The sequence below is a fragment of the Rhinopithecus roxellana genome, chromosome 3, assembly GCF_007565055.1.
Source record: "Rhinopithecus roxellana isolate Shanxi Qingling chromosome 3, ASM756505v1, whole genome shotgun sequence".
Lineage (NCBI taxonomy): Eukaryota > Metazoa > Chordata > Mammalia > Primates > Cercopithecidae > Rhinopithecus > Rhinopithecus roxellana.
Window position 1 is genome coordinate 145,352,731 of NC_044551.1, and position 12,506 is coordinate 145,365,236.

General features: G+C 37.5%; 1 protein-coding gene across 4 annotated transcripts in view; it reads right to left on the reverse strand.

Moving 5' to 3' along the window:
- Window positions 1-12,506, reverse strand: part of MSH3 (mutS homolog 3) — a 227,530-nt gene that overhangs the window by 82,425 nt on the left and 132,599 nt on the right. For all 4 annotated transcript variants that reach the window (XR_004056310.1, XM_010386022.2, XM_030927020.1 and 1 more), the window contains exons 18-19: window positions 10,421-10,528; window positions 7,038-7,149 (exon numbers count right to left, since the gene is read on the reverse strand). Coding sequence is in view for 3 of the 4 variants with exons in the window: in XM_010386022.2 (XP_010384324.2) it covers window positions 7,038-7,149; window positions 10,421-10,528 (220 nt within the window). In the remaining variant the exon portion in view is untranslated. The remainder of the gene's footprint in view (window positions 1-7,037; window positions 7,150-10,420; window positions 10,529-12,506) is intronic.

Consider the following 12,506-nt stretch of genomic DNA (forward strand, 5'->3'; position numbering starts at 1 on the left):
TCACAGGGTGATACTAATATTACTGGATTCCCATTATACAGGCGAGGAAACAGGCCTAGAGAAGCTAAATATCTTGCTGAGCAATGTAAAACAACTAAGTCGCAGAACTGGAATGTTAAGGGAAGTTCATCCTCTGACCTGTCTCAATGGGGACGCTTGCCAAACGACAGGGAATCAGTCACTACTAAATAGGAGAAGACAAGCTTTAGCTCCTTGTGTTCATCACTGAGTACACTAGAATGATGGACAGTCATAATATCCCTAAAGTCAGGAGATGTACAGCAGAAAAAAAATAAAAATAAAATTGTCACATGTTATTTTCCAAGACCTGAAAAGCTAATTTTCCGTAAAAAAAAAAAAAAAAAAAAAAAAAAGGTGCTATCTTCCTTGACAGGCATAAATATTGACAACTGCCTTTAAAGAATTATTACAGGAGAACTATTTTTATAAGAGCTACAGACTGCCGGAAAAAGTTTGGTAGTTTCAAAGTGTTTTATTCCTTGAAAATATCAATCAACAGCAGGTTATGGTAAGAGACTCTTGAGTTAAAGGCTCCTCCAGACAAGCTCTCAGCCAAATCTTTGCACTTTTAACCCAAGGTGAACTAGAAACAAAAAGAGGGGAAATGAGGTTGGAGAGTAGCACCAGCTGCACGTTGAGATGCCAAAGTCAGGACTTAAACCCCTCCAACACCTGGATCCTGCCCAATTTACATTCCCCTGGGTGTGAAGGCTGGCTGTGCCCCAGCTCACTCACCTCCTTTTATAGATGAGGAAACCAAGACCCAGCAAGTATCGCAGTCTATCCAAAATGACAGTGAAACGAGAGCAGAGCAGGATTTGAATTTAAATCTCCTACCACTGTGAGTCGCTTTCCCACTACACCTGTGTACCAAAAGTAGTACGTGAGAACTTTAAAACCAGAGCAAAGAAAGGGATTTTTTCTGGCCAGAGGCTGGTGAAGGCTCTCAGGAAGAGGCAGTGTTTTGTTGGGTCCTGCAGGAAGAGTGTGAGTCCAATCATTGCAGACAGGTAAGAGATAAGAAGAGAGGGGAGGGCCATTGTGAGCACAGACAGCAGTGCAGGTCAGAACACTTTATCAGACAAACGTTCTTCTCTATCCATTATTTCAGAAGCAGGAGAGAGAAGAACCAGAGGAAAGGACTGACAGGAAAACAATATTCAATTGCCATTAATATTTCCCAGAATTTTAATCCATGGGCCCATGATTCAAAGATCATGCTATGTGAAAAACACCTTTACAGCATAATCTATGAGAATGTAATTTAGCCATGGAATTAAATCAAGCTTAAAGCTCAGACATATTTTATGGTATACATTATTACTGTTCTGCTTGGTAATTAGCCACAAATTGCCAACAGCTTATGAATATTACTGTAACTAGTTTTTTAAACTTTTATACAGCCAAAGCAAGTATTTCTGGGCCAGCTAGACATTATTTGTGCTGAGATAAGGGAAGGAATTGAGAAGTCTGTCCTCACCTTTACCAGCTTCAAGCACTTGTTCATGTAACAAACGCATGAGCACCCATTCCATACCACATGCGGAGCTAACGATTGAAGCACCCCAGGCCCATCTTGATCTCAAAAGAAGGGACTGTGACTAGCATCTCAGTGTCTACCCTGTCCCAGCAATAAAACACCTGGGTGGTGAATTCCGCTTGGGCCAGAGAGTTACAGGGTTCGAGCGCTTCCTGGGAATCTTCCTGTTCTGCATGTTTGACTCATTTTCTTCCCACCTAACAAACTGAGAAGCTGTCAACCACTCTCTCCCCTCCCCTCCATCAGTTGAAATTTATATTATTTATACTAAAAACAAAAACCTTACAAATGAACTGAAAACCCCAACTTTAACTGCTGTTGAAAATCCATCCACTAAAAAAACAGTCATTTGGTTTAGCAAACAAACAATCCTGGCAGAGCTGAGATTGCAGTGGGTACTCTGGGTTTTCCCTAAGCAGCAGTCCTGGGCTGCCTCACAAGGTGACAGGGTGCAAAGACACTGACCCCTTAACCCACAGGTGGTGGGTGGGGCTGGGGCAGCCACAGTCCCTGGGCCAGCCTCCTTGGCCCCTGAGCAACCTCTTCCTTCTCCTTTTAATCCAGTGTTCCATTAAAATACTATCATTTTCTATATGATGCAAAGTGAAAAAGGTTGGAAAGCAATGGTTTGCCTTAAAATATGTTTATGTTTTGGGAAACAGTTCAAGACGACGCATCCTGAGTAACTTCTGGCAGATCATTTCCCCTTTCTGAACCATAGTTTACTCAGAAGTATGAAGAGGTGGTTACACTAAAAGATCCCAAATTTCCCTTTTAGTTTGACAGTAAAATTATTCTGTAAATTGGAGAAATCCCCATATAATATCCTGAAAAATAACATTTTGTGTAGAAAATAAAGGGCAAAAATTTCAAGTGAGACTTGGAGACTGCTAAAGGTTTCCAGCTAATCCTTACTGATTTAATCAATCTGATTAGGTGCCAGCTATGTGCCAGAGAACTGTGCCTGATCCAGGGATTACACATAGGTGACAGAGTACAGTCCCTGTTTGCTTCATGCTTACAGTCCACTGGGAAAGGCAGACAAAAAAAAACAATGATTATAATTTGGTGGAATAAGTACTGAGATGTGGAGAAACAGAGTGGCAAGGGTATGTGAGAGGGCTACCCATCCCAGCTGGGCAAAGGAAGGCTGAGTGCAAGAGCTGACATCCAAGGCAAGACTTGAACAAACCAGAGCTAGGGGAGTGGGGTGGGTGATTGGTGGGTGGATGTGGGAGTGTGTGAGGCGGGAGTAGTTGGGGTGGGGAAAGATGACATTCTAGGCAGAGGGAACACCATCTGCCAAGTCCCAGAGGCACAGTGACTTGGGAACGGCATGAACTCCAATCTGGCTGGAGTGTGAAGCATGAATTCAAAAGGGAGAGTGGCATGGCAGGTTCCAGAAGCCTTGTGGCTGCAGAGTAGAGAATCCATGGAGATGGGCAGAGTGGAGGAGGAAGCTCCAGTGGTGACCACATGTATAAATGCTTGGATTATACAGTGAATCAAGGAAGAGGAAAAAAAGAAAGAGGGTTTTAAAAAGTATTCTTAAAACTGGGAGAGGAAAAGCGGGCAGAAAGTTGGCTTATTCAGAGGCACTATAATAAGTTCACGTAATACAGAATACAGAAAAGTATACTCTTAATTACATTTACAAAACACCAGTTCTTAAAACCCTGTGATTATCAAAAACAACAATGTCATTTAACTTTGAAATTATTTTCAGGGTATATTTGATAATTAACATTCATAAAATATTTTAAATTGAATTTTACGTAAGTTCTTTCTCAACACTATCCCTATATATAAATTTTTACCCTGAAAAATAGAATGCACTTCACCATAGCAACAGTTCTATATCAACTCCTACTCAAGTTAGAAAAAGCATATGTAATAGAAACGAATATTCTGAATATTCTGAGGTGCCTGCTTGGGAAAAAAAATTACTCCATTTATTTTGTAAAGATTTAAGTATAAGAGTTCAATGTTCTTTAAAACATTATTGTAATTAGAAGGCTATTTTAGTTCTTCAAATCTTTTATTAAAGCATAACATACTTTTTAAAAGAAAAGAATGAGAAAGGAAAGAAAAAATGAAAGAAAGAAGTCAATTTCTTGGGGTAATATTCTTGGGGTCAAGTAGATGGGCATGGAAACAGTAACAGGAAATTATTTTAAGAGACTTATAGTCCTAATATTTAGTTGCTTTGTTTATATTTAACTTACATTACTTTCTCAAGAAAAGCTGTATCCTACTGGTATTATGAGAACTGAAAAAAAATTCTTATGTTGACATAGTCTTTTTTTTTTTGAGACAGTCTCACTCTGTTGCTCAGGCTAGAGTGCAGTGGCCTCCCAGGTTCAAGCAATTTTCCTGCCTCAGCCTCCCGAGTAGCTGGAATTACAGGGAGGCGCCACCATGCCCAGCTAATTTTTATATGTTTAGTAGAGACAGGGTTTCGCCATGTTGGCCAGGCTGGTCTCGACCTCCCGACCTCAACTGATCCTCCCACCTAGGCCTCCCAAAGACATAGTCTTCTTTTTAAAAACAGTAAAAAGATTGGTACTTATTAACTTGTTTGATTAATAAATATAAAAATTTCCTAATACGTATGAACAGGTTTATAGACACTGGGTCTCAGGTTGCTATGGTATGAATATTTGTGTCTCTCCCAAATTCGTATGTTGAAATCCTAACCTGCAAGGCAATGGTATTAGAAGATGGTGCCTTCAGGAGATGGTAAGTTCATGAGGGCCTGAGAAAGACCCCTTACCCCTTCCACTGTGTGAGTACATGGGTAAGAGACCCTTTACCCATTCCACCATGTGAGGTGCCATCTAGGAACCAGGAAACAGGCCCTCACCAGAAACTGATCTGCTGGTACCTTCATCTTGGACTTTCCAGTCTCTAGAACTCTGAGAAATAAATTTCTGTTATTTATGAGCTACTCAGTCTATGATATTTTGTTACAGCAGCTGAACAGACTAAGACATGCATTATATACTACCAACAAGTCTTGTTATGATATGAAAATGCAATATTAAACTAGATGTCATTCAAAGTATTTCCTTTCACATCCGCCTCTCATGGCCAGCCAAATGCACAATGCCACACATCTCTGCCACCCTTGCTCACAGCCCGAGGTAGAATACTCTGTTACAGTCCCAGCTCACTACTATTCTGAGCTTTCTCTGACCTACATTCCAAATGCTACCCTACATCTCAATTTTTCACTGTCCTCAGAAAAGTTCCTTAGTACTTCTGTTTCTAACTACCTTGCTTAACATTTCCTTCATACACTAAAATGAAACCTGGCTGGCTGTTTGTTATTCCCCTGCAGCTCCCTCATTTGGGGGCTGACCTTTTTCTGCCACATCCAACCACGGACCATATACCTCAGGGTTCAGGGTTCAGAAGTTCTTCTTTGCTTCCTTAGGGCTTTACCACTGTCTGTCCTCAATCTAAGCCATCTATAAACTTCACAATTCCCAATCACCATTCCTTGCAATCTCAGACACCTGGATCCTTGTTGTCCTCTATGGCTAATCTTGCTGTTATCTTAGATTTCAACATTCACACGGACAACTTTTTCCCAAACTCTGTTCCTTGATCTCTTCATCTCCAAAGACCTTCTCCCTTCTGCTACCCACCTTCTATAGCCATACATAGGATCTTGCCATCACCTAGAAGAACACCACATCTGATATCAGAAAGTCAGGCATTTTATTCTCTGATACCTTCTCTCTCACATAACTACTCCCTACATATTAATTTTTTGACCCATCAACATCCCATTTCACCCCATGTCCTTGACCAAATTCTCATCAGGTTTCTCTGAGCCCTATTCTGGACTAGTTCTCAACTCTGACCTATAAAAACCTACAGACTTTGAGTAAAAATGATTTTGTCCACCCTCCCTACTTAGAAGCAAGCCCACTAGCATAGTTTCTAACAGCTCAAGGCTGCATCCTTAGGATGACCCCAGCCCCACTAAAAGTACCTGCCTGAGAAAGCTTGGTGTTGCCAAGATTCACCATCCCAGCCAAAATTTGGTGACAGGCAGCCAGATGCTGAAGCCCTTCTTAGAACAGTTACCTTAGAAAGCTTGCAATTATAAAGACTTTTTCTGCCCCTTTGGGGTATAAATCTATCACCCAAAATTGTCTTTTTAAGGACCAGAGAGCTGACTCTAGGGACTAGAGAGCTGACTCTTTGAAATGTGGTATTAGCAAACAATTAGTAAACCCACATGGGTTTCACATAACCACACCTCACTCGCTCTCCTCCCCCAGCTCATTCCCTTTCCCTGTTCCCTCATACTCCCTTTAAAACACCCAGTCATCTATGCCAAAATGAAGTCAAGTTCAATTCACATCGGACTCTTCCCTACTGCAGGAGTATTATTGAATAAGATCAATCCTTACCACTTCAGTGCCCAGCTCCATTTAGCTTTGACAATGGAACTCACACACCCTGCCACCACTTCACTATTTTTCCCCATCTTCTATCACTCTCTTGCTAGTATTCTTAATCTTTTAGGGGGAAAAATGTAAATTTCTTCATATAAGTAAACTGGCCTCTTCCTTATCTCTGAACACTTCTTTCTTTACACTCTGCACTCCAACCTCACTCATCGTCTTTCAGTTCCTTGAATTCATCCTGCTATGCTTCACTTCCAACAACTGCCATTCTGGTTCTTCTACCTGGAATACTCCCCTAACAATACCATGGCTTGCACTGACTCATTCTTCATTTGATATCTCATCCCTGGGGAACATTCCTCAATGCTTCCCTGCCCTTGGGTTAGGTCAACCTGCCACCTATCCCCAGGCCATCCTGGTCTCCTCCAACATGCCATGCACTAAGCTGTATTGCACTAGCCTGTCTTCTCTGCTATACAACAAGCTCTGTGAGGGCAGGGAAGAGTTCTGTCTTGCTTACCACTCTCTGTTCCTAATACTCGCTTTATTACCTGAGACACAGGCACTCAGTAAGTATGTGTTAAATAAATTAAGTATTCAGGATCATTCATGTTATGTAAGAGAAATACAGCCCCTATAATGAAAATTCTCATCACTGGAATCTGCAAAGGCATCTCTGATTCTTTCACAGAACATCTGAAAATAGTCACAGTACAAAGGATGGAACACTACATGCTAACATGAATTTGCAAAACTATGGTATTATTCCAACTCTATTTGCATATTGGGTATTTACAAATGTAAAATATTTTTATTGGGTTACCTAGGATAACTAATTAGAACTAAACTTTTAGTTACTAAACCTATTGATAATCTTTCATTGGAAATAGTACCAATTCCACATTTCACTGGTAAATATAAAACTATGTCCAGGCTTAGCCCATTTAAAGCCAAAGTTGAAATTTCTGTAACTTTTAATTATAAAAATGTTTCTTTCGTATTTAAAAGTTTGGGATGTTACGTCAACTTATTGTTTTGTATTATATGGTACTTACTGATAAATCTGTACTATTGGGAACATATTGATCCTGTTCTCCCAGCAATACATCAATCACAGGGTGCCTTCCATTTTTTATTATGATTTTTCTTTCTTCTTGTACAGTTGGTCTGCAAAAAGAAGTATGTTTCAATTTACTAGGCATGGAAATAGCCTTAAAAAAAAAAAAAAAACTCTAAGACAGCATGAAAAATTTCAGTACTGTTTGTATGACAGAAAACAAAACTTTAACCATAGATTTTAAGAACATATGTCCAGAATAAAACCTTGAGTATAAAAGTTAAATTTGAACTATAAAATAAAAATTGGGAAAATATTTATTATTATAATTGTGCAATGAAGCACATACTTTAGAAGAGTCTTATAAATGGCTTCACCCTTGTAGTTTACCTTTACGAGATCTTGTTTTTCTTTTTTCTTTTTTTTTTAAGAGATAGGGTCTCACTGTGCTGCCCAGGCTGGAGTGCAGTGACTATTCATAGACACAATTATAGCACACTACAGCCTCAAGCTCCTGGGCTCAAGTGATCCTCTTGCCTCAGCCTCTTCAGGAGGCTGGGACTATAGGTGCATGTCACCATGCTGGGCTTTATTTTTCATTTTTCTATTATTGTCTGAGATCAAACCAATATTTTCACTAGTAAAGATAACAGTTCAGATTATTGCTACCAAATATAATAAAGCAAATCACATGAAATTATTTCTAGATGTAATTATTAAACTATGTGTTGGACTTGGAAATGAAATGACCTAAAATTTTCATACACTGTTTCATTAAAACATCTTTCTATGGCCTTTTGTATCTTTTACTTGGATACAAGAATCATATTTTGGCCTTGTCGTTCTTTAAGTTTTTTAAAGACCTCTACATCTGTTTTATCTACAGCTTTAGCTGTGTATTCAAGACCCTCTGAGCCCTGCCTTACTCTCAGCTCTCCTTCTCAGATGTTACTACTGAGACCAGCTTGCTGTCTACCTTTTCCAAACTTCTGTGCATTTATGTTTATGTATGCATCATACTGGTTGTGATTTCTTTAGAAAAGTCATACTGTAATATATCATTCTGTAATTTAAAAAATTCAATAGTTTATTTTAACTCCCAGTACATACATAAAAAATAGATTTCACCATTTACTATCTGGATATAATATATTCCTTTAAAGTCATTTCACAAATAATTTTATAGAAAAAAGAATAAGGGGATAGTAAAAAAAAAAAAAAATCAACCTCATGACAGATTTTAATACGAATTTAAACACAGCAAATCTCAAAAAGTTTTATTCCATATTCTCCTGGTTTTCAAGGCATATATATCTGAAATGGGTAACACATTCTGAAGATCATTGCTCATCAGCTGTCAAGCATGCATCTGGAACATATTCATTCATAAATACTAAATTCCAAATTTCAATACATTTCTAATAGGTTCTAGAGCTGATTATTTCTGATTCTTTTCACATTTGTATCAACGAAAATGCAAATACTTGAAGTTTTCGAAATATTTTAAAGCTTACAATTTTCTTAAAGAGATGGTCATTTTTGCTCCATAATTGCAAAATATTTTCATTTTTTGACTTATCAACACCAATTAGAATAATCAAATGAGTACCTTTATTTCTATATCCTTTCAATCTCCTGTCTGTCTATAAATTATAACCTATAACTTGTATCAAGTAAATTTTAGTGAATAAATATTATAAAAGATAGAAGAATACTATCACGTCTTTCAGCAAAACAGGATAGTCCAGGTTCTTGTCACCAAATATTACATGATGAATGTTTCCTATTGAATGATTAACTGGACGAGAATAACAGAGTTCATTTTGCCCTTACAAATACATTATTCACACACCAATCCTTGAGTTTGAGAAAATTCACCTAGGATATTGTCTGAGCATTCAGAATCTCAGATTTTGCTGATACATGAAATTTCACCATCACCATGAATATCCAGGGCACTGGTTTCTTTCTCTTCACATTCATCATCCGATTAACCTAATAATTATGAAAGGCCTTCTGTCAATTTTTTTCTCTTTGCCTTTATGGGTGAACAATGAAAAATTCTGAATTTTCAACCGTATTCAATGAAAGTTAGAAGCAGACTCCAACTGTGGCATCTGCATTCTTCTTTTATATCTTCTTGGAAGATGATATAACACAGGCAATACAATAAGAAAACAGATGATGTGATCGTGATTTCTCTCCTCACTTCTGCATCATCATTCTCCCATTTTCTTTTCATTTTAGACATTTTTTTTTTTTTGAGATAGGGTCTTGCTCTGTCACTCAGGCTGGAGTGCATGGGCACTATCATGGCTCACTGTAGCCTTAAACTTCTGAGCTAAAGCAATCCTCAGCCTCCCCAGCAGCTGGAACTACAAGTGTGCACCACCACGCCCAGCTAATTTTTTAATTTTTGTAGTGATGGGGTCTCAGTATGTTGCCCAGGTTGGTCTCAAACGCCCAGTTTCAAGACACGTTCCTGCCTCAGCCTCCCAAAATGCTGGGATTACAGGCATGAGCCACCACACCCAGCCTTACTTTTTCTTAAGTATATATAAACTCAAGCTTTTGGAAGACATACAACTTGTATGAAAGTTTTGTCTGAATTTTTTTTTTGAGACAGACTCTCACTCTGTCGCCCGAACTGGAATGTAGTGGCATGGTCTTGGCTCACTGCAACCTCCAACTCCTGGGTTCAAGCAATTCTCCCACCTCAGCTTCCCAAGTAGCTGGGATTACAGGCACATGACACCATGCCCAGCTAATTTTTATATTTTTAGTAGAGATGGGGTTTCATCATGTTCGCCAGGATGGTCTTGATCTTCTGATCTTGTGATCCACCTGCCTTGGCCTCCCAAAGTGCTGGGATTACAGGCATGAGCCACCATGCCTGGCCACCTGAATTTTAAAGTTAGATTTGTTTGTGCTAACATCCTTTATGAAAAAGAGAATAAATATTCCATTTTGGGATGTTTAGAGGTCAATAAAGAATAGTGGGATGAATATGGGCTCTTAACAAAAGGAACAGATCACTGAAATGCCCCCCAGTCCCTATTCTTCTCAGTCTTTTCTTGCCTAATCAAACTTTTATAATTATAAGTGTTCAAGTAAAAGCTAACAAATGAAAAGAGTGCTGAAACTTTATTAAAAAAGTCACCCACATAAACTTTAACATCTGCTTTCATTGTACTCAGTGACAGAGCAAGCAAGAAATGAATTTAATTTTCAAATCAAGCTATATATGTATGACATTCAACTTTCCCAAGAGTCTAACACATTTGAGTAACTGTAATATTTTATAATAAAGACACTATAATTAATTGAATAATGTCATCTTATCTAAGGCACTGATAGAGGAGAAAATGAAAAATATATTACCTGCAGTAATCTCCTTGCTTAGCGACCTTGGCCAGGGAGAAAATGCAGTCAACAGTTGCTAGGTGATGCACTGCTTTACACAAGTAGTGATAATGTTCACTGAATTTCCTACAGAAGCAGCAGCAACAACGAAAAGGTGAGCAAACTGATTTCTTAGACCTATAATAGCTCTACAACAAGCAATCACTTTATCAGCTAGTGTAAGCGTACAGATGATTAGCAGGCATTCCTAACAGTTAAGAGAGATGGAGATTACACCAGATTTACTTTTTAATACAATAATTAAATTATTGAGGCTTCTTTTTGTTTTGTATATAAATTTAAAACAGCTTCTATGTACAGATATCAACTATTAAGAATATATCAAAGATTTCATCTGACTCTGACATTTGAACTTAAGCTATAACACAAATATAGCAGTCATTTTCATTTCGCTTCAATAACATCATGAAATATTCATGTACATCAGCTTCCCCTGTGCTTCTTCACAGCATCCTCCAAACCTGGAATAACAGTTTCAATACCTTTCTCTCACACTAAACTGGAAGCTTCTTGAGAACAGATTGTCCATCTGATTAACCCCATTGTAGACATAACATCTAGTTTATAATGTTGGCATAAAATAAACACTGTAATAAATATTTATTGAAGACAAGGGGAAAAGGTACTTTTCTCACTTATCTTCAGTTATCTTATTAATGCATATAAAAACTAAATTTTAGATTTGTTTTTTAAAAGATTATGGTCATTGCCTCAAGTCTTTGGCTACTTAAAACTATAATACCTATTGATGTAAAAGCCTAAATGGCTTTTATTGAAAAACTTATTTGGAAAACATACATGAATACTTTTTTCTTTTTTCTTAAATTATCCCATTATCTCATATCATAGTATTTTATGTCAATGTGTGTAGTGTCGTATAAATTGTGGACATCTGTATGTAGTGATCAATTGTGGATGTGTGAAGTATACATAATTAAACTACAAAAATGACCCAAAACTTAATTTTTAAGAATGACCAGTATAAAGTATCTTTTTAAGTAACAGGAAACATATAGCTGAGCTTAAATCGTTATACTAACTACTCTGCCTCCAAGAGAGATTAAGAGATTGTTAGATTAAAAAAAAAACTTTAAGTAGGTGGTGATAAGTCACAAATTCTTTAAAGATTGGAAAATGAGAAAATGTAATTAACTAACTGTAAATAGGTCCAAAAGGAAAGCTGAAAGGAAAACAAACATTTACTAATCAAAGACTATGAAGAAGCCACCACATGTTTTTTCTTTATAACAACCATAAAGATAGGTCATTACCTAAATTTTACAAATGAAGTTCAGAGAGAAAAAGCAGTTAGCCTAAAGCAATTGGGCCTAGACTCAAACTGAGCTCCTCCTATCACCCTACCTCACAGTGCAGTTTTACAGACTCCTACTGGCATCTTTCCTTATTTTTGTGCATACATAGAAATAAAATAGAAATAAGGTGCCTACTTTCTACATTTAAAAAATAGTGTAGCTCAGATATTCTGTACGACCTTTTAAAGATGATCCAAAAATGAGAAAAAAAAACGACAAACAAACAATAAATGCCTCTCTTAAAAAACATTTCTCTATTGTAGTGTGAGTTTCAGAAATGCTGAGACAGTCTGTTTAGTACTGAAATCCAAAGGTTTCTAGAGTGCTTCCTAGCTTGAAAAAGATATCCAGATTACACTACTAGAGTGATGGACTATTCCTATATAATCATTATGACTTTTTAAAACTGTAACTTCTCATTTTTCTACTATTAGAATAAGGTATTGTACATAAATGACTTTTTCCAGATACTAGGAACATTTTAACTATCCAGCTTTATTTCTGTGTTTTTTTGTGAACTGAAAAATATATTCACAGTGTACTATATACTTATTTGCTGACTAGACAGAACATAATGACTACAACTTATCTATTTCTCACTGAATTAAAGTTCATCAAAACAAATAATATGATTCCCAACGTGTTAGAATCTGTGCAAAACCCCAAACACAAAAGGGACAGGCCCCTGGCATCAGACAGGCAGCCCTCAGGCACCACTTTAAAATGTGGAG